The sequence below is a fragment of the Dipodomys spectabilis genome, unplaced genomic scaffold (assembly GCF_019054845.1).
Source record: "Dipodomys spectabilis isolate Male_0828 unplaced genomic scaffold, ASM1905484v1 ptg000157l, whole genome shotgun sequence".
NCBI lineage: Eukaryota > Metazoa > Chordata > Mammalia > Rodentia > Heteromyidae > Dipodomys > Dipodomys spectabilis.
Genome location: NW_024870834.1, coordinates 18,499,588 through 18,525,960, shown reverse-complemented (window position 1 = coordinate 18,525,960; position 26,373 = coordinate 18,499,588). Strand labels below are relative to the sequence as shown.

Sequence of the window (26,373 nt, the reverse complement as noted above, 5' to 3'; positions counted from 1 at the left end):
AGGCTCCCGCATCCCGGAAGTGGGAGTGTGCAGCCGAATCTCCCCAGTCTGCCCTCCAGCAGCAGGCACACCAGTGTGGTCCTGCATGGCATGTGACCGTGTCACTGCGGCACACACTGCCTCCCACGCAGTGCATCCAGATAGTGCAGCATGGCCCCAACCCCTGTCCCCTGCCCCTGCTCACTCACTTCCACTCCTTTCCTAGAGAAAGGTTGGAGCCCACTGAACAGGATGTTCTTGAAAACAAGCCATGGTCAGACTGCTACAGCAGGTCCTAAAGACTCAGCACTGGAATCCAAAGAGAGAAATGACACCCGAGAAGACAGAAAGAAAAAGGATTTTATTGCCTTCTTAGTGAATGAAAACAAAGATTTGAGCACATGGAAGCATCTTGTTTGCTTAGGAAGGACAAGGACTCAGAATTACAGGAGAGGGGAAATGTATCGTATCTTCCCAGAGTCTTCTGGGTAATAGTTGGAGGACCACCTTAACTCACTTGTTTTGAGTTGGATAGAATACAAATTGAGATCCTTCCTATTTCCCTATTGCTATGTAGAATTAAGAGATTTGGAGGATCTCACCAGTGAATCTTGGGTAAAGGCATACAAAGGTATGATTTAGAGCAACTACAGTGCATGGAGTTGACCTGCGTGGCCAGTCAGTTAAAGCTGACCCACAGGTGCTAGGAACAGACTCCAGGTCTTCCCTACCAAAGCACTTTCAAGGCATTCTTACTGGTACTAGACTTGAACTGGCAATGAACCAGATGAATCATTGGAGCCTTTTTCCAGCAGTGTCATTCCCAGTGTCACTGCCCTCAAAACAAGTATGTCTTTTTGAAGAGATCAAAATTCAAGTGTCCACAGTGCCCACCAGTGGTACATGGAAAGGGGAGGCTGGGTTCCAGACCTCCTTCCATATTTGGATCTGCTGGTTAACATGAAGGGTAGCGCTTGAACATGAAAGAACATTTGGAATCACGGTCTTTGGGACATTTCAGGAAGTACCTCAGTTGCGTTGGTTCATTAGGGTGAACGACAGACCAACCTTTTAGCCTTGTCCTGTGAGGCTGGATGTAAAAGGAGATTTAGTCTCAGGCCACTTCCTTATTGATGTTCTAAGTAAGCACCAATGTTGAATGCAAGGCACTACTCTCAAGGGAATTTTCAGCTGGCCTGGACCCTACCCCAGCATACAGATGATTCTAACACTGCAGCCAAAACACATAATCCTCTGCTAAAATCTTAGAACTGCCACAAGTGAACAGACTGACACTTGGAAAAACAGCAACCATGGCTGGCATGCTGGCCTGCAGCACATACCCCTTTCTCAACCCACTGGCTCCTGGGATAAGACAGCACATTCCCACAGCCAGAATTTTCAGGCAGGGGCATATAAACCCTTAAAGGACAATAGAAGTAAATGGGTGCCTCAGAGACAAAGTCAGAGAAGCCTTAGAACTGTCTGGACATGGACAAAACAGGGGGAAAAAAGTCTTGGAGACCTCAGAAGGAACAAAGTATGCACACACCTAAACACATACAGGCATGCGCATAAGTACAACCTCCATCCTGTGGAGTATAGCTTCAGATGGACTTTGTACCAGTGTTAATGTGAGCTTGCTGGAGGCAGGTGGTTTGGGAGAGAGGGGGTCCCTTGCTCTGCTCACTCCCTGTGGAAGGCTGCTTCAAATGGCCGATAATTTCCAAGAGCAGATGTACACCAGTGAGCCACAGCACAATTGTGTAGAGGCCTGGGCGCTGTGGTTGGAATTGCGCTTTTCTTGCCCTCTCCCATTTCCAAACCACAAGCGAGAGGCCCAGAGTCTGAAAAGTGTTTCCAGGTTGGCTCCTTTAGGTGTAACTCAATGACAGGATTTGCCTCTGGGTCTATTTGCCTGAGACAGTTTCTCTAATGTTCAAATCATTTGAAAGCTGAGATGAGATTTCCAAAAATGATGATGTGGATTGTTAGAATACACAAGCCACATTTCCATATGTAAAAGTTCACACCTCAGAGTTATCTGGAAGTTAACTTGGTGCAAATCTGAGCCAGTATCTCTGTGTGTCTAAAAATATGTTCCATGAGAGGGAAGGGTGCACAGACAATAGTGCCCTCCTCCCAATGGCAGAGGCAGCTCTGTGCGGCCACCTTCTAGCACGCTCACACCAAGCAGTGAAGTGACCTTTGCAATTATCTGCCTAGGTTCCAGTTATGTCTGAACAGTAGATGCAGGCATGGAGTTAATAAGAGGGTAAGAAGGCTACTTACGGAGTCAGACATTCATCTTAGAAAAGGTTTTTACTGTTCTAGAGACAATCTCCCAGAAGATGAAATCATCCACAATTCCCCCCCAAAATATTTATTTATACAAAAGTTTTTAGAGTAATAATTTGTATTTGTTTTTATATCTCAGGCTATGCGTCTGGGGCCAAGTCACTCACTGTGTGGTTCATGTGGAGCTCCCCAATGCCTGACATAGCACCTGCTTCCAGGAACATCAAAGGAACACAGGGTCGTAGAGGGCAGGAGAAGAGGAATCCCTGATGCCCAGGCTGCATGGACCCAGAATCCAGATTCTTTCACCCTGACCTGGAAGGTGTCTAGCCAAATGTCCCAGGGGAAGTGTGATCAAAGGAGAAGCTGGGAGGAGGGGCCCAGAGGGCAGACAGGAAAGTTAATTCCCACCCTTTCTTCGGAATTGAGCATCTCCATGGATCCAATAGAGTTGCTTGGCCCAGGAACTCACTGTAGTACCTGTAATAAGCCAAGATGCTGACTGATGGAGAGAAGACAGTTTGAAAATTAAAAACAAAAAGAGTTGTCTTTAATCCCAGGTAATGCAAGATACAATTCTGGGACTTTGTCTTGGTAACCTGTCTAAAAAAAAAAAAATCTTGCCTCCTATAACATCATCAGAGTCCCCAAAGCAGATATGGCACACCAGTAACCCAAACTACAGATCCAAAGTGTCTTCCAGTTTGGCCACCTTCTGCCCCACCTCCTCCCCAGGGTAGCCCAAATCCCATTGCCACTTGCCATCCCTCTTCCTCTACCCCAACACCTCTGTGTCCACTTGCCCTCCCTCTTCTCTACCCCAACACCTCTGTCTGCACCACAAAAGTACTGTGTTCTAAAAGAGTTCACTTCCCCTAACCAATCCACACTTTCTTTACCACAGTGATTCTCAGAGCCAACAAGAAAGAGAAATGTTCCAGAAGGAAGCCTCCATTTCAGCTGTTCACCAGGAGCCAAGGGTTGTAGGCTCCAGGCCTCTAGGTGAGGTCTGTTGCTTCGGTTTCCCAAGGAACGGGGCCGTCAGCAGTGGCAGTTCTCCCTTCTCTGTTGCAGGCTGGGCCTCAACTGCACTTACAGGACTTCACCACCATGTTGGAGAGCTGTTCTACCTTGGGGGTCCTCCCCACGTAATACAGAATGGTCAGGGGCTCCAAGTCCTGGGGCACGCAACAGGGTGAGGCAGATGCTTCAGGGTTCAGGGTGTTGTACAGCCCCAGCACCTGGAGGTGGAGACCATAATATTTAGAGGTGAGAGAGAGAGAGAGAGAGAGAGATTGCAAGCCCTCAGTCCAGGAACTCTACTCAGAGGGTGGCTCCGAGATGAGCAACTGGTAGAATGGCCCCTGCTGCTATTGAAGAACAATTATGGGACCACAGTTCAGTGAGAGACAACTTGTGTTCACCCACTGGAGCAAAATGCAGAACACATGCACTTGTCTGAATTACTAGTTTAAACAGGTGGCAGTTATTGGAGGACTTCTGTTTGATAAGGAAGTGCTTTGCGAGTAAGAAAACAACTCCTTTGCCCTTCCTTGCTGTAACTAATCACATTAGTGAAAAGGTTTTCACTAACTAGTGTCGTGGGCCATTTAGTAAGTGCCCAGACAGTATGCAGCCCTGACTGTCTATAAGTAAATGTGACTGACAAACAAACCACTGCCCTTTTCTATTCCCCTTGGGGAAAGGCAAGTTTCAGAGGTTGAGCTCGCTTTCTCTCTCTCTCTCTCTCTCTCTCTCTCTCTCTCTCTCTCTCTCTCTCTCTCTCTCTCTCTCTCTCACTCTCTCTCCCTCCCTCCCACCCCCCTCCTCTCTCTCCTCACTGTCTTTCAGAATACTTTTGTACATGGTACACGAGTGCATGCTGGCACTGAGGCTTGAACTCAGGGCCTGGGCCCTGTCCCTGAGTTTTTTTGCTCAAGGCTAGTGCTCTACCACTTGAATCACAGCTCTACTTCTAGATTTTTGCTGGTTAACTGGAGATAAGACTGATGGCCTTTCCTGCCTAGGCTGGCTCCAAACCTCAATCTTTAGATCTCAGCCTCCTTAGTAGCTAGCATTACAGGCTCAAGGCCTGTAATGGAATGTTTCTGCCACATTACAGGCTCAGGCCTTACATTCCTTGCCAACCAGGTCATATGATGGTCAACTTCCATAGTTCAAAATATTTAGTCAAAGCCAATAAAAAAATTAGTCAAAACTTTTTTAAGGGATTCTGGGGATTGAACGTAGGGCCTCAAACATGCTAAGGATAAGCTCTACCACTGAGCTACACCCTCAGCCTCTATGATAGGAATTTTAAAGGCTTGGTGGGATGTTCGTATTGCGCTGGGATGCCAAGATCAGCACATTTATTAGAGGGATTTTACTCACCCAGCTTATCATTCACTTATTCAACATTCAACCCTTTATTCGTGCTTTTTAACAAATGGCCTAGTTGGCTGACCCTCAGGATTCTGATAGCATGCACCCTGCTCCGTACCGTGCTGTGGGTTGTGTCTGTGCTGCGGAGGTATGGGCAAGGGCCTGAGCAAAAGTTTGCATAGTAGCCCTTAGGTTCGTGGACCCATTTCCAGCCCAGATCCTGTCGGAAGTCAATGTAGAGGGGGCGCACACAGCAGTTCTCCTCCAAGTTGCTACAATGAAAAACATTTACAGGAAATCAGGTTTAAATGCATGGGCTGAAGAGACCCAAAGGCATTTTCCTATGTTGAAAACCAGGATCTCAAAGTTGTAATAGGAGATAGAATACTGCACAAGGGACAGTAAAGAGGTGGAAGTCTTGTCCCCTTATATACCACAAATCAGAATGTATATAACATGCTCCATATACAAGCAAGTCCAAGAGGTTATTAGTCAAATCAACTTTGTTGAGATTGGTTTAGTGATATCTTCTGCATAACTAGAAATAAACTCTAAGCTCATGCAGCTTGCATACTACCATATAGTGTGCGTTTTAGACTACCTTTAGCCAAAACAAGGCCTCTCCTTCTAGCAGAACCACGATCTACAGGTTACCAAGTTGCCAGACCTCGATCCTGTTTGCAAGAGCTCACTTGGCAGTGCTGCTTGCTAAGTGGGCAACTAGCCTCTGCTTTCAGTGCATTTCAGCTGAGACCTGAAATGTGCCACTTGCAAAGACAATGACTGGCCAAAGTCTGACTCGTAGGAACCATAGCAGACTCTAGAGTTGTTCTGAAGTTTCCATTCCTAACCCTTTTCTCTCATGCCACCTCACATGACAGTCTGCAACACTACTCATTTTTCTGGCCATTGCAGGCAGAGGTGGTGATATGACCTAACAATGGCCAATCAGACATAGGAGAAGGAGGCAGGGGATGAAGTCAAGGTTTTGCAAAGTTTGTTTCTTTTTTGTGGCTTGAACTCAGGACCTGAGCATTGCCCTTTGGCTTGTTCACTCAAGTCTGGCACTCTACCATTTGAGCCACAGCTGCATTTCTGGCTTTTTGCTAGTTAATTAGAAATGATCTTATGGACTTTTCTACCTGGGCTGGCTTTGAACTAGGATCCTCAGATCTCAGCCCACTGAGTAACAAGAATTACAGATGTGAACCACTGGTGCCCTACGGGCCAAGAATTTTTTATTTATAAAAACCTGACTGGGGATGTCACTCAGTGATACAGAGTTTGCCTGACATGTGCAAGGCCCTGGGTTTGAGCCCAGCACCATAGGAGTGGGGAGAGAATGGAGATTAGTTATAAAAGCAACAGAGGGAAGAGAATACTGCTAGCTCATTCCCCGCTCTTGTCTCAAACATGGACCAGCTCCTCCCTCACATTACTGTGACACGGATGAGAGGATGCAGAGCCAACATACCAATCACACCAGGCTGGAAAATGGGAAAGCCTGCGTCCTCAATGGCACAGTTATGCAGCCAGAACAAACCCAAAGCTGCTACCACAGACCTCTTGTGAATAGAACTTCTGTGGCTGAATTCATTGTTGCTTGAAGCCAAAAGCAATCATGTCTCACTGATGAAGACACACAGAACACTTCTACATGCCAGCCTGCAGACAGATGGCAGCAACCACAGAGCCTCTTCCAGACCTTTCTGCTCTCCAGGTGTGAGATCCCTCACTGATTCAGTAGATCATCGCAGATACAGTTCCAGATCACAGAGATTTCCCAAGTCATTCCCCTGGCTGCTTCAGGCAGCTTGTGCAGCCAGATCCTGTGCTACCTCTGCCCTTACCCCCAGGGCTTTCTGCCTCCCCCATCCCTACATCCCCAAGCCTCCCCCATCTTCCAAAGCACTAAAACCCCACCCTTGCTGAAGCCTGTCCTGTATCTGTGCTGGAACCCCTGACTCCCTCTGTGCAAAGGACTTCACCCTGACCTTCAGGTACACAGACAAAACATCCCTCCTGTGTATGTGAGCACTTCATCTGCTCCAAGGAAAGGGACGAAGCTGGGTCTTCTCCATCTACATCATTGAGTAACAAAGGTTACTCGAGAATTTCTGAATTCATTTAATTTCTCTAGCTCAGACTTTCCATATAAAAAGAGGCTACCCTACATTTCTCCCCTACCCAGTGGCATCCTTGCTTCCTCTATTAGAGCAAGCGGGGCTGGGAAGTTGGCTCAGTGGTAGAGCGCTTGCCTTGCATGCATGAGGCCCTGGGTTCGATTCCTCAGCACCACATAAACAAAAAGAAAAAAGCCGGAAGTGGCGCTATGGCTCAAGTGGTAAAAGTGCTAGCCTTGAGCTGAAAAGCTGAGGGACAGCGCCCAGGCCCAGAGTTCAGGCCCCATGACCAGACCCCAAAAAAAAAATAGAGCAGAGCAAGCATTTCCTGCAAACTCCTGCAGTGATTTCTTCCCACACAAGCATGCCCCAAAAGGACTGAAAATACAGAAACCACCAGGAGGCTTCAGGCAAGCATCCACCATCCAGACTATTTTCCCAGTACACTCCGCTCACACTTTCCCTCATTGCTCCAGCCAGGCCCTGATGAAGTTGAGGTGCAGGAAAACTGGAAGCTTTGCAAAAGGTTTCCAATCAGTTCTGTGCAGTGCAGTATCTGGCTCCGTGTGGGTTACGTCTGAGGCCTGCACCCCAGGAGACCCAGGGTACGTCGTGGCCCCCATGGGGCCCAGGCTCACCGGAAGCAGTAGTTGGTGTCTAGGGCCCGCTTTTTCCTCTGACCCCCCTGGCCTGGGCTGTCGAGCCGGTGTGGAGGAATCATCATAAGGATCAGATGGGGGTTGTGGTGGTCCTTCTGCTTCTTGAGGCGTCCCAAGTCTCCACGGCCATGGTCGTCCTCATTATCCACCCCTGCAGAAGGGCAGGAAGAAGACAAGCTCCAATCTATGAAAAGCAGAGTTGTTAGAGGCTGTCTCCTCACCCTGGCCCATTGCTGCCAAGGGGAGTCAGTGCATCCATGAGAGGGCAGGGGTGGGTGGGTGAGCTGCACCTCAGGATCTCCTGTAGGAAAGCTGAGCTGAGCAATCATTACCAAAAGAACTCAACAATCACGACAACCGTGCTCAGATCTCCCCACAAATCCTGCACAGAATGTTCCAGAGGACAGAAAGCCCTTCCTGAGATGCTTCCTGGAAATCACTGTGAAGCCATGACGCATCTCTATCATCCAGTGGACAGCTAACACTTGCCTTTGGGTTATTGGTTTCATTCTGGGACAAGAATCCAGCAGGGTGAGTGTAAGGTATCCCAATTTAAGATAGCTTGAATGGGGATGGGGCAAAGAAACAAGACTGAATGACAGCAAATATTTACATTGTACTTATTGTTTCAGACATGTATTCACTATAAAATTCAGGTGAGATAATAGAGTGTATGTTACATGGCTTAGCAAACTTTTTCTGAGAAAGGCCCTGAATCCATCTGAACCTTTTCTAACTGAAGAGGAAAAAACAAACAAGTCTGACTTAGAATCTCAACTAGCTGGAGATCTAGTGTGTGAAGGACAGAAGCCAACTACTCATCAAACTTTACCTGACAGGACATGAGCATTAGAATTTACATATTAACATGAAGGGGAGTTTCACCTTGGCCTGACCTCTAAATGAGGGCTCTGAATTTCTTTTTTTTTTTTTTGTCGGTCGTGGGGCTTGAACTCTGGGCCTGGGCGCTGTCCCTCAGCTCTTCAGCTCAAGGCGAGCGCTCTACCACTTGAGCTACAGCGCCACTTCCGGTTTTCTGGTGGTTTATTGGAGATAGGAGTCTCACGGTCTCTCCTGCCCGGGTTGGCTTTGAACCACCATCCTCAGATCTCAGCCTCCTGAGTAGCTAGGATTACAGGCGTGAGCCACCAGCGCCCGGCAGGGCTCTGAATTTCTGAGCTCTGTGATTAGGATGTGAAATCCTTGGCATTAAAATTGGAAAAAAAATATTCAAGAATTAAGGTTAAAAGAATGACAAGATGCAGGAGGCAAGAGCACATCTTTTTTCAAATGAGCTTCTGACGGCAGGCATTGCTCAGGTGACCAAAATGAGACAAGGAAAGGAAAAGATAGCTTCTCTGAACTCCAGAGACTGTCAAAGCTGAGGCCCTTGGGAAAATATTAGAAACCCATAAAGAACTCCCAGCTACTTCCATCTCTACACAAACACATGTGGTCAAATGCCTGAACCCTGAAATCATCATCAAGTCTCAGACAACCCCTGGGTAAGGACCAGGTAGGCCTGATAATTTTAGGAAAGCTCAGTGATACTCATGTTCAGGACACCATAGTTTACTAACTTTAGGGAGAAAGAAGACAGCTATAACTTGTTGAGTGTCCTTGGTGCTGCTTTACATGTTATATCATTTAACACTGTGAAAGAGATAACTGGTGACCTTGTTTCTTTGGGCTCTGAACAGCTAACCTACTTGATTTCACCTCTAGATCTGCATGTTCATTGTTCTTGGGAGAAAGCAGATTTACTGAAGTATATACTAGTTAGCTATCTCTTCTACGAAGAACATTGGTTTCATGGGGGTCTGGCTGGGTTCTCCTGTTCTGTCGTGTCCCATGAACTGCCCCACCATACTCTCTCACGCATCCATTACTGTTACCTTTGAATTTGATTTCCATCACCTCGTGGACATTTTCCAGGATGTCTCCGTTGGGTTGAAAGGTGTGACATGGACAGTGAATGCTGATTTCCAGACCTAAGTTGGACTCTGCAAAGTAAGATCCAGAGTCAGTGAGAAAAGCACTGTGTGTGATCAGGTGAAGGTGGGCCAGGAACTGAGTGGTACAGAGGGTCACAGGAGACAGAAAGAGCTTCCAAAGCTCAGAATGGGCCTTGGTACAACACAAGTTGCCATATTCCACGTACTTGTATTACATTATGAAAAGAACTGAAAGGGACCATTGTAGCCACCAGGAAAGGGAATGTAAATGGTCATCCATTTTCAAAGGACAGTATTAAGAGAAAATGTCACCACCTACAATGCACAGGGGAGAATATAGGAAGTGAGTACAAAGGAGGAAGGAGCCATGACTTCCCCCTGCAGTAAGGCAGCTAGAAGAAGGAGCTGGGGCAGTTTTAATGAGCCACCGAACACCATGTGTACTTCCTGCTCAAGGTGTCCGAGGAGGCCCAGGAGAGACCTTGAGTGGCCACGTTCTGATTGTTGGGTAAGAAAGCAGACAGATGTTTGTGTGGGGGAGAGTAAGTTCGTGTGGTCAGCATGACAGAGTGGCCTCACTTGGCCAATGGAAGACACAGAAATGACAGCAATAATCACCAACACTGTGGAGCATTGCTGCAGGCCAAACACTGCTCTATGGCTTGTCAGGCATTGAATCTCAGTAATCACCCCACTGGGCAATCACCGCATTATGCATATGAGGACAAATGGCTTACCCAAGATACAGTAGTTGGTAATTTTGGGATTCCTAGCCTATGAACTGTGGTGCCAGAAACCCAGATCCCACTGTTTTAAAAAAAAATAGTGTCTTTCTTGCCATGTAGCCCAAACTGGCCTCAAAATTACAAGCCTTCTGTCTCAGCCTCCCGAATGCTGGGAGTATAGGTCTATACGAGCATGCCTTGCTTAGATCCCACATTCTAAGTTGTTAGGAGACAAGGAAGGGCAAAGAGTAGACAACAGAGAAAGATACCCACATGTTTACTGAGATGCAAAATGGCTATGCTTTCTTAGTATATAGCCTGTCCTGAGCCATGAAGCTGCGGGGAGGCGGGGGAAAAGGGTCCCTGCCCAGCCTGGCTCTACATACTAAGAAGCTGCAGACCCTAAGAGTAATAGCACAAAGATGTGAGGATCCTTGATCCTGGACAGGGCTCCAGCCAGCTCTGGGACCTAGGGCACAGCTTGGGTATCTGGTGCACACAGGCTCTCAGATGCTTGCTAAGTGACTCCAAGACCTCTCAGATAATGCAGAGCCTCATCCATCCAGACCAACCATGGCTTTAATTTGGAGTCCATTTGCAGCCTGGCATGAGGCTGTGAACTTTGATGGGACTCTTGAGCTCTGTATAAGCAAAGGTCTAATGTTCCCGAAGAAAGGAAGGCAGAATTTGCCTAGGCGGGAACTTGACATTTGCAACGAAGAACCAACCTCAGAACTGGCAGCAGTTGGGATGGTGGGTTAGGAAGCAACAGGTTTTATTACAAAATTGTCTTTTCTAATGTCTCAAGGAGGATGGAAATGATTCTCTCTGTAGGCTTCTCATTGAGTTCTACAGCTGTGAAAATAAGAACTCCAAGTGCCCAGGGCTTCAAAGAAATCCAGGTGGAGCTGATCCGAATCAGACAGGGAAGCTAAGAGATTAATTTCCCCAGCCCCTCCTTTCTGTGGCCAGGCAGAGAACGTCTGAGTCAGAATTCCCAAACAGTGCTGCTGTTGGCCGAGCCTCATGGGTTCTCCCAACCTTTGGCTTTGCCCAGGACCAGGAAGGATCTCCAGGCCATCATCTGCCAACTCAGCCACCAAAGAGGCCCCTTAGATGAGGGTTTCCAAACTCAGTTTTCACACTTTGCCAGTACTGGTGTTTGAACTCAGGTCCTTGTTCTTGCTAGGTAAGTACTCTACCACTTGAGCCATGCCCCCATTCCAATAGAGGAAAACTCAGTGAGAGGGGAAAAGAACAGATAGGGCTACCATGCATAACCCTCACCAGTAAGGGACAGACATAACAGAGCACTGTCATGAGACACATGGAGAAGAGACTCAAGTTCTAGTCCAGCTGGATGACCTTGGACTTTAACTACTCTGGGCCTCAGCCCCTCTATCTGGTATGATGAAAGCTTTGTGTGTGTGTGTGCCAGTCCTGGGGGTTGAACTCAGGGCTGTCTGTGAGCTTTTTTTGCTCAAAGCTACCACTTGGGTCACAGCTCCACTTCTAGCTTTTTTTTGGGGGGGTACTTAATCTGGAGATAAGAGTCTCACGGACTTTCCTGCCCAGATGGGCTTCAAATCACAATCCTCAGATCTCAACCTCCTGAGTCGCTAGGATTCCAGATTGGTACCTGGCTGAAAGCTTATTCTTTTAAAAAATATTGTTATTATAAAGGTAATGTACAGAGGGGTTACAGTTACATAAGAAAGAGTACATTTCTTTTTGGGCAGTGTTACTCCTTCCCTCTGAAAGCTTATTCTTATAAAATATGTTGAAAGTTGGGCTGGGAAGGTGGCTTAGTGGTAGATTGCTTGTCTTGCATGCATGAGGCCCTGGGTTTGATTCCTCAGCACCACATAAGCGGGGGGGGGGGGGGGGGGGAGCTAGAAGTGGCGCTGTGGCTCAAGTGGTAGAGCGCTAGCCTTGAGCTGAAGAGCTGAGGGACAGCGCCCAGGTCCAGAGTTCAGACCCCACGACCAGACCCCCCCCCCCAAAAAAAATACGTTAAAAGTCTTGACATTTTCTAAATATCTTTGACCCTTAAAACACCTCTATGAGGCATGCTGCAAGGGTACCATTCTGTCATCTTCCAGGTGAGGGGCCACAGTGAGTGGGTAAGATATTCAGGACATGGAAAGTTTAACATACTTATTGTATAGTTCTATTTGGATGACCATTAGACTTTTTAAACTTAATTGCCAAAACAGAACTTGCCCCTCACCCTCTTTTTCCAGTCTTCTCTATATCCAAGATGCCACTACCTGCCTGCTATTCCAAAAATTTAGAAGTCAACCAAGATTGCTCTTGTGTATTCACAAACTGTTGGCTTTACCTCAAAAATATGGAACAAGCCAAACACTGGTGGCTCATGCCTTTAATCCTGGATATTCAGGAAGCTGAGATCCAGAGGACCATAGATCAAAGCCAGTGTAGGCAGGGAAAGCCACAAGATACCAAATCCAAAATAACCAGGGCTGGAGATGTGACTTGAGGGGTACAGCACCAGCCAAACAAGTAAGCTGAGCAAGTAAGTGCAAGGCCCTGAGTTCAAAGCATAATACAGTGTGTGGGGCGGGGAGTGAAGAATATGGAACAAATTCATAAATTTTTTTGGTCAGTCTTGGGGCCTGAACTCTGGGCCTGGGTGCTGTCCCTGAGCTCTTCAGCTCAAGGCTAGCACTCTTATCACTTGAGCCTGAAAGATACTAGGTCATTTCCTATGGTCCCAGCTCATTTTACCCCACTTGCTATAACAAATCAACTTGCTTTACAGATGAAGACTTGGGCCTTGAGGTTTCCTTTGCTTAAGACAGCCTTTACTTTACCTTCCACCTGACCTTCCAGGGCTGACTCCTGCTTATCAGCTGGATGTCAATGCAGGCTTCCCTTCCTCAGAGCATCTGATCTTGGTTCCACCCACTCATTATCACCTTATGCCTTTTTTATTTTGCATAACTACCCACATTTCTTTTTTTCTTTTTTTTGCCGGTCCTGGGACTTGAACTCGGGGCCCAGGCTCTGTCCCTGAGCCTCTCTGCGCTCAAGGCTAGCACTCTTATCACTTGAGCCACAACGCCACTTCTGGCTTTCTTCTGCTTATGTGGTACTGAGGAATCGAACCCAGAGCTTCATGCATGCTAGGCAAGCAATCTACAACTAAACCATATTCCCAGGCCCTACCCACAGTTCTTACTCATTAGTATGTTCACTTGTTTATTATGTGTATGTATCTGTCCCAACAAAATGAAATCCCATGAGCGCTGGGACCTCACCTGTGTATTCACTGCTAAATCCCCTGACTTCGACTTAGGCCTGACTTAGAACAACATTTCAGAAACACGGATTGAGTAAATGAAGGAAAAACAGAATCAGTGGCAAAGCTAAGCTTTGAACCCAGATCTGAAACACAAGTTTCTCTTCTTCTCTGTCACAATGAACAGCGGGTCCTGAAATGCTTGGCCTGGGGCCACCTACCTCTTCGTAACAGCCACTCACGCACTGTGTCAGTGACATCAAAAGACAGCCACTCGGCAGTGCCTCGAGTGGGCAGGTTCTTGCCACCAATGTAGCGCTGCTTGGCGATGTGCTCATCTGGCCGGAGTATCTACAGAGCAGAGAAAGGAATAACTACCCAAGGCCAGGATACTATACCAAAAAGAAGTAGGTCTCCAGGGAGGACAGGTGGACAAAGCAATGAGAAATCAATGTTTTCCAGATGCTTTTATACACCCCAAGTAACCCATCCCTCTTAATGACAAATCTGGAAACGGAGGCTCAGAGAAGCCAGGATTCAAATCTAGGTCTGCTGTGCCTAGGGAAGGTTGCCCAGGGTGGAGGAACTGGCTTTTGGGCCTAGGGATGGGTACCTGAAAGAGCTCAATCCTCTGCTCTGTGCGCTTGGAGCTGGGGTTGGGCACCCGCAAGACCCGGAACTCAGCCCGGAACAGATTGGTTCCATTTTTCTCCACTGAGGACACGTTGAAGCGAAAAACCTTGGAGGTAATTCCTTTGGGACAGACAGCCAGCTCATCTAGAAGACAAAGGAATGGAACACAATGTGAACCTCTCAGCAATAGCAAGCCACCAACAGACACGTGTTCAAGTGGCCAGAGTCCTGCCTGTCACCTCCCTAAATGCCGGAGACCTCAGACCTGATGGAGATAGGAGGAAGTTTCTTGGTGACCTGAGAGTCACACAGTCTTGAATGAGGAGCAGGGAGACCTCAGAGCCCCAGGACATAATAGTAAGACTGATGAGTGAAGGGTAATTACTCTCTCCTCCCACCACCTTGACATTCCAAACCCACTGAGCTCTCTAGCCTGATTTTCCTACTCTCCTACAAAATCAAAAATTCCCCCAAGTAGTGTAGTTATCTTAGAGATATTTGCTTCATCCAGGTTCATTTGGGCAGTCATTCACTTATTAAACATCTACAGAGTAAATACTATGCACCACTAGCATTAGCCGTGGGCAGGTAAAAGTGAATGGACACAGTCCCTGCCTTCCAGGGGAGAAATGTTAAGAGAAGTCATTAACACATAGACCCAGACTGCAGGGTCAGAGAGAAGAGTCCAGGAGTGGCTGCAGGAAACAAGAAGAGGAAGAGAGCAGGGCCCTTCATGGAAGAGAGGACTGGCTCAGAAGGAGGGGGAAGAAAGAAAGTTTACAGGGAAAGTGATTCAAAGAGGTAAAGGGAGAGGAAGAGGGACTCAAAGCCACAAACCTGCAGCCTGGTAAAGGAAGGTCTGGACAGCAGACTGGGGGCCACCTGCAGGGAGACCCTCATGTCATGCTGAGAAGCTGGATTCATCCTGTCCACCACAGAGAGCTATAGAAAGAATATGAGCAGCCGATGCCAGTGGCTCATGCCTGTAATCCTAGCTACTCAGGAGGCTGAGATCTGAGGATCATGGTTCAAAGCCAGCCTGGGCAGGAAAGCCCATGGACTCTTATCTCCAATGAACCACCAGAAAATTGTAAGTGGCTCTGTGGCTCAAGTGGTAGAGTGCTCACCTTGAGCTGAAGAGCTGAGGGACAGCACCCAGGCCCAGAATTCTAGCACCACGACCGACAAAAAAAAAAAAAGAAGGAAGGAAGGAAAGAAGGAAGGAAGGAAGGATGAATTTGAGCAGCACAGTGACAGACTCAACATCATGAGTCAATCTTGTATGAAGCAGGGTTCATACAGCAAGGAAGCCACATCTTGAACCTAAGAGAAACACAGATGAGTGAGTGACTGAGTGACTAAGTCGCTACCATTGGTCCTTTTAAGTCTGTGTCCTTGAGCTGGGTACTAGTGGCTTTCGCCTGTAATCCCAGGTACTCAGGAAGCTGATATCCCAGACTCTTATCTCTAGACAACCATCAAAAAGCCAGAAGTGGAGATGTAGCTCAAATGGTAGCAAACACATACACATTCTCTCTCTCTCTCTCTCTCTCTCTCTCTCTCACACACACACACACACACACACACACAGAGTCTGTGTCTCTGACAGCCTGTTATGCTGGCCTGTGTCCCCTACTTCCTGCAACTTTTTCCCCTGAGTACTAGACAGAAGGTAGCAGATTCTCCACTCACCCCTCCAAACCAATTAAAGAAGAAAGCAAGCCAGACCCTTCTCGGCTCCTGTGAATGCTACAACCTCAGGATCTGAGGAGTGTGAACACTCACAGAAACATTTCTACCCAAATGGTAACAGTAGCCAGAACTTGAAATTCAAGCTCACGGACCAAGATTCCACACATAATGGACATGGCTGAAATGAGCTCATAATCACCCCTAGGGTGGGTTAGGGAGTCATGGACAAGGCAGGACAGATCAGACACTAAGAAGGAGCAAATGTGCTACTGATCTTTAGGAAAGGATGAGTGTGTCTCTGGAAATTGCCATCTGGTGGGTCTGACATCTTAGGAAATTAATGGAACAGATGTTAGGAAAACAAATGTGTGAATGCAGTTAATGATGCCCTGATTAATAACTGGCCTTGAAAGAACAAATACAGAACAAGAGCAAGAAATCAGAACACAAGGCCTCGAGCATAGCAAGTACTTTAACCCTTGAGCTACACAATGTAATAAATAAGTTGACAAGTTTACAACTCTGGACATGGATAAGCTACTTAGACTCATGACCCTCCCAAGCTGACTTCAATCTGGTTTCAGTCATCCAAGCAGGGACAGTAACCATAAAGAGCAACTCAGGCCAGTACCCATGGCTTACACATGTAGTCTAGTCAGAAGGCTGAGATCCATTGGATCATAGTTAGAAGGCAGCTTCCAAAGTAACCAGTAAAAATCTGGGCTGGAGGCATGGCTCAAGTGGTAGAACACCAGCAGAGCAAGCAAGCTGAGCAAATATGTAAAGCCCAGAGCAAATATATCAAGGCATCAGGGCTTTTTTTTTTTTTTTTTTTTTTTTGCGGTTGTGGGGCCTGAACTCTGGGCCTGGGCGCTGTCCCTCAGCTCTTCAGCTCAAGGCGAGTGCTCTACCACTTGAGCTACAGGGCCACTTCCGGTTTTCTAGTGGTTTATTGGAGATAGGAGTCTCATGGTCTCTCTTGCCTGGGCTGGCTTTGAACCAAGATCCTCAGATCTCAGCCTCCTGAATAGCTAGGATTACAGGCGTGAGCCACCAGCGCCCGGCGGTATCAGGGCTTTTTAAAAAAAAAAAAAAAAGGATAAGTCAGGGTGACATGCACCTCTGCATAAAAAGGAGAAGGAAGAAGAAAAATGACACCTGCCACTGAGGAGAGTCAGACTGGGTTTAAGACATGGGAAGCCAGGGGCTGGGAAGTTGGCTCAGTGGTGGAGCGCTTGCCTTGCATGCCTGAGGCCCTGGGTTCGATTCCTCAGCACCACATAAGCAAAAAGAAAAAAGCCGGAAGTGGTGCTGTGGCTCAAGTGGCACAGCACTAGCCTTGAGCTAAGAGCTGAGGGACAGTGCCCAGGCCCAGAGTTCAGGCCCCACAACCGGACCAAAACAAAAAAAAAAAGACATAGGAAGCCAGGATAGGGAGAAAGCCATGTGCTAAGAGAGGTTAGTCTAGTGACCATCCCTCCTTGGTTTCTTCCAGTCTATCACTCCTACATCTGTGCCCCAAGATGAACTTCTCATAGAACTTTTAAGGCACTTGAAGAAAGAGGTAGGAAAGATCGTTTGCTGTCATGGAGGTCATCCTGAACATGAACTCTTCACACAAACACAGCCAAGACCAACCAGAAGGTTCTGGACAAGGTCACACAGGAATGAGCTGACACAGTAAATTAGCACTAGCAAAGCTCCACATAACCATCGTTATGTGGAAAGAAATATAAATATAATCTCCTGGTCAATGACAGCTGCCAAGTAATAATGATGTTTTAAATAATTGATGGAATGAGAATCAGAGTCAGAGTGTGAATGACAGAATGTAATAATGCTACCTTACATTTTCCACAACACTTATTAATTCATCTGCTTTTCTAACGATTCTTGCAAGTAAAGAGAATAGATAAAATTTGCTATTCTACAAATGAGAAAAATTAGTATCAGAAAAGTGCAATGCTTTTCCCAAGATCATTTAGATAGGAGGTGGGAGATATGGGATTGGAACCCAGGTCTTCTGACCACACTTCATATATTGAAGCAGAGACCCTGGGAAGTCATCCAGCAGAAAGATACTTTTGATTTTGCTCTGGAGAGGAAACAAAAAATAAGTACACAAAAACTAGGCAAATACAGAATTCATGTAAAAATTAGGAAATAGTAAACTGCTTCTAAAATGTTTTCAGACACCTGGCTGCTAGGTCTGCTTTCGGTGTAGACATCCTCTTTTGGCTTGTTCCAATGTAAAACCTGGATCTGTAGCACAACTACCTGGGACTCGTAAGGTCTTACTACAGACCCCAGTAGTGGGGTGGGTGGGTCTATAATTGCCTGCCTGCCTGCTTGCTTGCTTCTCTCTCTCTCTCTCTCTTTTCTTCTTTCTTTCTTTTTCTCTTCCTTCCTTCCTGTTTCTTTCCTTCCTTCATTTCATCCTTCCTTGTTTCCTTCCTTCCTTCCTTCGTTCTCCAGATGACTCTCATATACACACAGAGTTGAGAACCATTGTTTATAATCCACTACGTCAGAGGTTCTAGAAATTGGAGAACCACTGCCTTAAGGACTTTACACTTTACATAGATTAACTTTTAAGTGCATTAGATGTATCATTTGACCAGTGCATCATGTTTTAAATGTCTGGATTTGAAGCCCATAAACATTTTAAGTGTATGTGACAAGTTGGGAGATGTTGACAAAAAGACCCAGAATTTTCTGTTCTTTGGGGGAAATGACAAAATGTTGTCAAGTTGGTCCCACATTCCTGAAGGTAAACATCAGATGGAGCTAAGCAGAGTGACTTCCTCTTCCTACGGGTCTCAGGCCTCCCAGGTCCCCTCCTTCCCCCCTGCCACACACCTATGTTCTCCACGATCCCAAGTGCACAAGTGTCCCTGTGTCTTATCATGGTGCCTGGACCATGGCTTTTCTTCTAGACCTCCCTGCCTGTGTCTTTAGGTCCTTGCATTAGCCAGAGGCTTTCCCTCATTCCCTGCAGCTTACGCTTGCTGAAGACACAGGCTCTCTAGGACGCTACCTCCATCCCCAGAAGTTGTGATGGTGTCAGGAAGAAGCAGGGGCTGGGAATCCACACCCGCCGCCTCTGGGCCACCTTTGGAGAATCACTGCCATACTGTACATACAATATCAACCTCCAGGCTCATGAGTTCTTCCAACATGAGACATTTTAATTTTTAGCATGAACAACATCTATGGTTAGTAGCTAAAGGCTAAAATACCAAGTTTTCTTTTTTCTTTTTCTTTTTTGGTTCCGGTCATGGGGCCTGAACTCTGGGCCTGGGCACTGTCCCTCAGCTCTTCAGCTCAAGGCTAGTGCTCTACCACTTGAGCCACAGCACCACTTCCAGCTTTTTGCTTTTTTCTTATGTGGTGCTGAGGAATCGAACCCAGGGCCTCATGCATGCAAGGCAAGCGCTCTACCACTGAGCCACCTTCCCAGCCCCCAAGTTTTCTTTTTTTGCTCAGGAATTCTGGGTTTGTTGATTGTCTGCCTTTGGCTCAAAACAAGCGTTGCCCAGCAGACACAGGTAATTCTAGGACAGAAGCTAAATTGTCACCTACACTGATGATGCCTTTGGTGACAGAGGCACTGGAAAGGTGGCATCTTTCCCTACCATGTAGCTCATAGAAGGTGCCTACTCACTGCCCATGGCAAAATCCTAGAGAAGTGAAAGGTTGCAGAGTCTTGCCTGTACTCTCCAGCAGAGGTAAGTGAACCATCTGACTTGGTGATAAAATTCTTTCGAGAGAAAGGGAAGTTAGAGGTCCTTTCGGATGTTACAGGAGAGGAGACAGAGAAACAACTTTCACTTGCCTCCGGCAGCTTGACCTACTTGAGGCTTTTCATGAGATAAAGAAAATTCTTTCATTAAATTTGGGAGAACATTTGTAGCAATATTAATTACCTGGACAAACATCAACCAACCAACCAACCAACCACTACCAACAACAACAAAAACACCACCGAGAACTCTGAACAAAACTAGTAGTATCCCCAATCAATTTACCACCTGGGTTATTAAGGCAATTTATTGCATCTGTCCTCTCTTGCCAAGATCTACATGGAATTTAGCTGTGTCCTAAATCAAAGTTCTATGGAGCCTCAAGGTTAAAAAGTGAACTTTTAGAGCTTGCCACAGTAGCTCATGCCTGTAGTCCTAGCTGCTCAAGAGGCAGAGATTAAGGGGATTATAGTTTGACACTAGCCCCCAGATGAGAAAAGTTCAAAAGGCCTTATTTCAACCTAGAAAAGCTAGGTGTGGGGCATATGTCTGTTTGTCCTTGCTATGCAGGAAGTGTAAATAGGAGGATCATGGGCCAGGATGTCTCAGGCAAAATTAGAAAATTAGACTCTATTAGAAAAATAACTAAAAGGCAAAAATGGCTGGAGGAGTGACTCAAGTGGTAGAGCTTCAGCCTAGCAAGTACAAGGCCCTGAATTTAAATCACAGTACTGCAACACACACACACACACACACACACACACACACACACACACACACACAAATAATGCATTTTCCATGTATATTGGTACTTCATAGCACATATTCTGCACCTATCCTGTCTAGGTGAGAACCCTGCTCTTTTTGGACAAATTATTTAATGAAATGAGTTTGATCCCCTCTATACACTGAGTGACAAAAGAATGCACAACAAGGCAGAGCCACCGGATAGCCTGCCTTTCCACTCGCACCACCAGAAATTCTTTCTTTCTTCGTGTTCCTCCCCAAAGACCCTTACTTTCTCACTACAGCTCCTGTTGTCACCTCCTTCTGACTGTCCATCTCAGGTGGCTGAGAGTGCTAAATGTGAGAGAATGGCATCTCGTGACCCCTACTCTGGCACCAACACCCTGCTGGTGCCACATCACGGATCCAGAATCCCCGCACGCCCCCACTCCACCTGGCCTCAGGAATTAAGGACAGGTGTCCCTCTCCCACACCTCTGGGGACTGGCTCTCCACCGCTCAGCACCTGCTGGGCTTTTGTATTTCTTTTCTACTTAAGTGTGCTTTGTGAGTCTAGGGCAAACTCAGCACCTGGCCAGCTGCGGGGGGCGGGCCCAGGTCCACATCTGCTCAAGCTCCACGTCACCTCCTACAGCTGCAGGGACTGGGCCTGCTTCCTGTTGGCAGCTGAAGGTTCCAGTAAGCGTTGCCTGCATCCCACTGAGCACCCACACATCCTCACCACCCACAACAGCATTCTGCTGGCTGTGCAGAGTTGGTCCAGACCACACCACCATTCCACAACCCCATGGCTACCCCTACAGGCAGAAGCAGCTCAACACCCTTCGGGCCCTGCTCTGCCCTTGCCCTAGGCTGCCTCCCTTTGGGCCCAGAGTCTGCCCCACCTGTGTAGCCTTGTCTCCCAATCCCCTCTCCCTTAGGTTCCTCGTCCTCATTCAAGCCATGAAGGTCTGAGTGGTTCCCTGCCCCCCACCCCTCTTTACCCTTGTCTTTCCATAGACTTCTCCTGCTGGCCTCAGATGACTACTCTCCTCTGCTTTCATGAGTGACCACAGAGTTGAGGATTCAGCTATGTAGCTGCTAGGTGTCTGTGGGCACTGCATTGCCAGGCAGACCCAAGCCAGCACCACTCAGAACCCCTGGGCAGGGAGCTCTAACTCTTGCCTCACCTCCTCCAGCCTTAGCCCTGCATGGTAGCCACATCCTAAGGCAGAGCACTCCAGGCAGCCACAGGAAGCCGCAATGGGAACCCCTGGCCAGAAACCACAGGCTCCTCCACCCAGTATAGGCCAGCTCCCAATGGGGCAGTTTTCACCTTTATCTAGAGCTGGTCCACCCATTGGTAGCCACTGTTTCTTCTCTTGAGCCATCTTCCTGGTCAGCCCATGACCACCCTTACCCTACAAGCTCCACTTCAGCCTCCCACCCCTACTCAGGCACAGCTCACCTCCCAAGTGGGCCTGGACTGGGGTAACCAGGGCACGGAGGACACCTGCTGGTAGGAAAGCAAACAGAGCTACTCCCTGCGTCTGGCGCATGAGTGGCTCACATTCCTCTTTCCTGGGCTGTTGGTTTCTCAGCATCTGCCAAATTTCTCTCTTGTATTGAGGTTTTTTAAATCCCCATTCAGTAAACACACATGACTTCCACACGTGTACAAACACACACAGCCGTCTCACCCAGAAGCTTCCTAGCTCCTCAGCAGATGGGAGCCTCCTGGGAAGACACACTCCCACTCTCACACCCCTGCAGCCACCCGGCCCCCCTCCCCCCTGCGCTGCCACCAGGCCCACCACCCACTCTTCAAGACAGGCAGATGCAAAGAGCTCCCAAGCCCTCCTCTACACTCCCAGAGCCACGACCTGCTCTCCCATGCCCACTGCCGGGGGGGGGGGGGGCACATTTGCATATATGAAGCCATATGAGTCCCTATGACCTCCAAGTCTGGGTACATGTGAACGTGTGCATACCCCTCCCCCCCACTGCTCACGTGGGTCACGTGGGTGGGGTAGACCCAGGGACTCAGGCAGCCAGAAGCTGTCTTTTGCCTGGACTTCCAAAAAGCTTGACAGACATTAATTTGGGGGCAAGGTACTATGCTTCCCAAGAGTTGGAAAAACTGAACTGGAGACGTGTCACACGAAGCTGTGGAAACACCGAGAAGAAGAAGAGCAAAGTGTCCAGGCTCCAGGCAGCCCAGCCCTTGATGGTACCCATATGCTTACAGTTACCCATATGGTCACATGGGCAGGAACCCATCTGTTTCCCTGGACGGCACAATGTAATTCCAAATTAAAATCAGTCAGGGATATGATGTGAGTTCAGCATGCCGTTTGGCTCTGAGGCTCCTGGCCTCCCAGAAGTATCTGGCTCTTACCATTACTGCTCTTTCCTTCCCCACCCACCTACCACCCAGCACCAGAGCCTAGGTGCCAGTGAGCCCTGGGGCACTCTGCTGTGTTGCCCCCCCCCCCCACCAGCAGGCTCCTTCCATGCAGTTCCCTACTCCAGTTCATCCCCTTCAGAGCAGACACGCAGTGAGCATTCCGACTTACTGTGCTCCGCCAACCCCTGGATCATGTCGAATTTATGGATCTCTTTGGCATAGTATTCCGACTCGGTGTTTTCCTGAGTGCAGCCTTCTTCCCTCTCTCCCTGCATCTCCTCCAGCAGTTCTCGGGTGCTATTGTAAAGTGCCAGGACCTGATAGGGGACGTGGGTCATCACCGATGGCTCAGGGGGGCTGGTGAGCCTGAGCTTGCTCAAGATCTGTCCCCTAATGGCTTCCACCCTCTTTTTCTTGATGTGGCCGAAGTCCAAAGTGGTGCAAGTGGACAGGGAGAGGCTGACCGTGGCAAAGTCCAGCAGGGCCAGGACCACCAGAGCCCTTTGCAAGTACATCTTCATGTATGAGCCGGGGAGAGGGGCTGGGGGGGCAGTGAAGCCTGGCGAAGAGGAGCCCCCAGCAGACGTGCAGAAAGAGGGAGGAAAACCAGGCAGCCTCCCCAGATCCCAAACACTGAGGCTTGGCAAAAGGGTGCATGAACTCACTGCACTGCGAGAACTTCAAGACTTCCAGGAAGCGCTGGTTACCCTGAGGACGAAGAAACGGACTGTGTGTGCCGCGGAGCTCTGGGATTCTTGTCCATGTGTCTAAACAGGTTTTGCTGGGCTCTGATTCCCAGCAGGCCAGGTGGAGGGCAAGCAGAGGGCTGGGAGGGGTGGCAAGGCAGCTGGGAGTGGGAAGGGAGCTGGAGTTTTTCCTTAGGTAAAAATAAATAGAGCGGATATCTGATATTGCCAAACACCGCTTGGCGATGGGGAGAAAGTGGGTCTTTTAAAGAAGGCACAGAAGGACCAAGGGCTGGGACTCAAAATCAAATGGTTTGCCTTGTGCTGATGGAGAATAAGGGAAGGGGAGGGGGAAAAAGAGGGGGGGGGGATGGTTTAAAAAAAAAAAAACCAAAACGAAAAACAGCAACCACCAAAGAACCAAACAGTCAGATCACCAGTGAGTAGGTGTGGAAAGGCAGGGCCCAGTAGCCGCTGGCCCGGCTAAAGGTGGGGGCAGTGTAGAACACACTTGTCTCTCCATTCATGCTTTCCCTTTTGTTTACACTTCCTCGGGGGCTTTCTAAAATGACTTTGTTCACGCTGCCTCCCGTCTTCATTGGCTGGGATGCATGCGGGGTTATGTGCACTGGCAGGGAGGGAGGGCAGGCCTCTGGAGATCAGCCCCAGGAATCCACTTAGACGCCCGTCACCCGCATCGCAGCGTGTCTTCTCCCTCGGCCATCGCTTCTGTGTCCCTTTTGCTTCTCTTAAAAAAAAAAAATCAAACCAAAAAAGTCAGAAAGGAAAAGAAAACAGAAGGCAGTTCACTGCAGTCCACTCCGGAAAGCGCCTTATTCCTCCGTCCCCGGCTTCTTCCCCTGTCTCTGCCCTCTCTGGCTCATTCCCTTGAACTTGACGCTGAGCTCTCCTCTCTCTCTCTCTCTCTCTCTCTCTCCCTCACACACACGCACACACACTCACACGCGCACGCACACACACACACACACTGCTTTCTCTATTTCTCTCTGCTGTAATTTTATACCTCCCTCCCATGACGTCTGGGGCCTGGGGTGGGGGTGGGGGAGGGAGGGAGGGGGGAGGGAGGGACCGGCGCACGCAGCCCCTTTCGCTGCACGAATGTTAATGTTTTAAACAGGCACCGGAAAAGCCGAGCCCATTTGAAAATACTTTGCGAGTCCTCTCGTTCGACGTGGTAACTGAACTTTTTTCCTCCCCCCCCACCCCTTTTTCCCTCCCCTCTTGGAGTCACTCCTGCTACACGTTGGCTGTTTTTCTGGAAAGTTACTCGGCCGCCGAGCCCCCTCCCTGCGGCTCCCGCAGCCCCTCCGCGCGTCCTGGCCGGCTGTCAGTGCGCGCTCTCCCGCGGGCCCGCGTCCCCGGCCGCCCCCGGGCCAGGCCGGGCCGCCCGGGGCGGGGCGGCGGGCACTCCCGATCGCGGGGATCGCGGGCCGTCCGGCCGCCAGTCTTCGCGGACCAGCCTGGAGGGAGTCGGGCCGGCTGGAGCTGAGAGCGGGACGTGGAAACATGGTGGCGCTTTCCGGAAGATCGAGGGTGCCCTCTGGCGAGGCCCGGCCGCCAGTGAAGACCGGCCCGGGCGGCCGCGAGCCCGGAGGACCCGGGCTGGGCGGGGTGGGAGTGGGGGGCCGGGGGTGGGGGTGCTGCGGGAGAGGAAGACCACACCCGGCGCCCGGCGTGGGGAATCGCCGCGCTCGCCACGTGCGCCCGTCCCGCGCCGCTCCCGGATCCGGGAGGCCCGCAGGGCACGGAGGATCGCCGCGCGCCAAGCCGGCCACCGTCCTCAGCCCATTTCCCAGATGGTTGAGGGGATACTTGCTCTTCCCAGCCTGAGCTGCAGGCCTTCCGTCCTGAGTAGCTGAGTGGGGGCAGGTGTCTTCCCTACACACACACACACACACACACACACACACACACACACACACACACACACACACACACACACACTGGACTTGTGCCTGAGCTGACCAGCAGGTGTCTTCCTACACACACACTGGACTTGTGCCTGAACTGACCAATTTTTCCCTCGCCTCACTCCAGCCTCCATGGACTCTTCCCAAGAAGCCTGTTTCCTCCACAAATTGAACGTTAATGTAGCTCCAGGACAGATGAGGAAACTGAGGCACAGAGAATTTGGGGTTTTGTTTTTCAAGTCACAAACAGTGAGACAGGATGTTGAACACAGGTTCTCTAGTTACTGTAGACATTATTTTCATTTGCATATGAAGAACTAATGAAAAACCCTAGGTGTAGATTTGCTTTGAAAGTTGTCAGCCAGATCCCAGTGGCTCAGGACTGTAATCCTACCTTCTCAGGAGGCTGAGATCTAAGGATCTAGGTTTAAAGCCATTCAAGCCAACAGTCCCTGAAACTCTTATCTCCAATTAACTACCAAAAAGCCTAAAGTAGAAGTGTGGCTGGGCTCAAGTGGTAGAGTGCTAGCCTTGAGCATAAAAAAAGCTCAGGGACAGGGCATAAGCCCTGAGTTCAAGCCCTAGGACTGGCACACACACACACACACACACACACACACACACACACTCACAAGGGATTTGTCTAAGGTCACATAGCTAGTAGGTGGCAACACTGGGGTTTAGGCCAAGGAAATCCATTGCCAGAGTCTGTGCACTTAACCCCTATACTATACTGCCTCTGTCTGAGAAATGGTTTTGATATTTGTTATATGCCAGGCATAGTCTAGGTTCTGTGGATAAATCAAAACACTCCCTTTCAGGGAGCAAAAAATTAGAGGGAGTAGTAAGGCAGCAGAAGAGGCAATAAATGAAATGAATACATAAATTATATATATGATAAAAGGTAAGTGACATAGTGAAAAACAGGGAGGGGGACAGAGACTGCAGGTTGGAGAAGAGGAGTGTTGTGATTTAAAATAGAGTGATCTGAGGAAACTTTATGGAAATCCTCGAACAAACACTTAATGAGTGCAAACATTGCAGAAAATTTCCCCTTCTACAACACAGAAGCTCCACTTCTATTAAATTAGAGTTTCTTGAGATGGGGCCTGACATCTGTACTTACAAATACAACTCTCCTATGATTCAGGTGCTGGGCAAGGTTTGGAAACC

The 26,373-nt window shown here is 48.6% G+C and overlaps 1 protein-coding gene across 3 annotated transcripts; it reads right to left on the bottom strand.

Annotated features, from left to right (window-relative positions):
- Positions 1 to 316: 316 nt before the first annotated feature.
- On the bottom strand, positions 317 to 24,204 carry Tgfb3 (transforming growth factor beta 3). Of its 3 annotated transcripts, none has more exons than XM_042692848.1 (8): positions 23,249 to 24,204; positions 22,753 to 22,900; positions 13,997 to 14,160; positions 13,605 to 13,734; positions 9,337 to 9,444; positions 7,421 to 7,592; positions 4,778 to 4,931; positions 317 to 3,518 (listed from the first exon to the last, which is right to left on the bottom strand). In XM_042692848.1, the coding sequence occupies exons 2-8, from the start codon at positions 22,856 to 22,858 to the stop codon at positions 3,360 to 3,362; spliced, it is 993 nt and encodes a 330-aa protein (XP_042548782.1). In that variant the 5' UTR covers positions 22,859 to 22,900; positions 23,249 to 24,204; the 3' UTR covers positions 317 to 3,359. The 3 variants fall into 3 exon arrangements, with proteins under 3 accessions (XP_042548782.1, XP_042548783.1, XP_042548781.1); XM_042692849.1 differs by having other exon boundaries at positions 23,291 to 24,204; XM_042692847.1 differs by having other exon boundaries at positions 22,753 to 24,204.
- Positions 24,205 to 26,373: the final 2,169 nt, after the last annotated feature.

Coding starts and splice junctions, on each gene's coding strand:
- Tgfb3 (XM_042692847.1), bottom strand. CDS start 23,104: ATGAAGATGTACTTGCAAAGGGCTCTGGTGGTCCTGGCCCTGCTGGAC. Junction 4,932..7,420: donor GACACCAACTACTGCTTCCG/GTGAGCCTGGGC, acceptor TTTTCATTGTAG/CAACTTGGAGGAGAACTGCT. Junction 3,519..4,777: donor CAGACACAACCCACAGCACG/GTACGGAGCAGG, acceptor CTCCACCTCCAG/GTGCTGGGGCTGTACAACAC.